The sequence below is a fragment of the Priapulus caudatus genome, unplaced genomic scaffold (assembly GCF_000485595.1).
Source record: "Priapulus caudatus unplaced genomic scaffold, Priapulus_caudatus-5.0.1 Scaffold898, whole genome shotgun sequence".
Taxonomy (NCBI): domain Eukaryota; kingdom Metazoa; phylum Priapulida; class Priapulimorpha; order Priapulimorphida; family Priapulidae; genus Priapulus; species Priapulus caudatus.
Genome location: NW_014577959.1, coordinates 93282 through 94184, shown reverse-complemented (window position 1 = coordinate 94184; position 903 = coordinate 93282). Strand labels below are relative to the sequence as shown.

General features: G+C 46.2%; 1 protein-coding gene across 1 annotated transcript in view; it reads right to left on the bottom strand.

Moving 5' to 3' along the window:
• Positions 1-903, bottom strand: part of LOC106814284 (CD109 antigen-like) — a gene marked incomplete in the record, with an annotated part of 61689 nt that overhangs the window by 18885 nt on the left and 41901 nt on the right. Inside the window, 1 exon segment of the mRNA XM_014818580.1 lies at positions 587-730. Coding sequence (XP_014674066.1) covers positions 587-730 — 144 coding nt within the window.

Below are 903 nucleotides of genomic sequence, written 5' to 3'. Positions count from 1 at the left end.
GAAAAGCATGACTAGCACACTTATTTACATTGTGGTCATTGTTTTGCTATGCCTTGATGTTACTAATAACTTGATGTTAATGCTGCTTGTCATGCTAAGGGATGTACTTGTAACTAACACTTCTATGCTGCAAATCTTGATTATAGGGCAACTTAGTGCTGCTAGGTTCACAATGTATGCACACGCATATATTACTGAGCAAGTACACGTACAGCTAAAAGCATTATTTATGAAACTAAAAATATAATGATAACATTAAATATATACTCAGTTCTTCATTGAGATGTATGTTCATCTTATAATATGATTATATATATTATACACAGTGACACACACGCACGTAAACACGTGCGGGGCGCACGCACGTAAACACGTGCGTGCACGCACACGTAAACACATACGCACGAATGCACACGCACAAACACACGCACACACAGGCATGTATGCACGCACGCACGCACAGGTGTTGAGTGGCACATGTTGGTATAATTACCTTAAAATCAGTTCCAAATTCAGACGCCCAGCAGCGTAAACAACACCAACAACAACAACAACAACAACAACAACAACAACAACAGCTACTCACGAGGAAGGTCTGGTTGGCATCGACGCCGTACGAGTTCGACGGGTAGTAGACCTTCTTGTCCGGCTCGCCCTGCAGCGGGAACGACCAGCGGTACTGGTGGCTGCTGTTGCCGTGGTCGTCAAAGCCGTACATCGAGTCCTGGATCTGCAGCAGCGGGAGAAACGAGTGCGCGTCAGTACACGTTATCATAGGCGGGGAGGGCTCCCTACTTCATCCTATGGTGGGCGAGTTTGTTCTTTATCACCCAGGGGAAGGGGTCCCTTCTACATCCCTTTGTGGGGTCCCTTTTCCATCCCTTTGTGGGGTCCCTTCTTCAC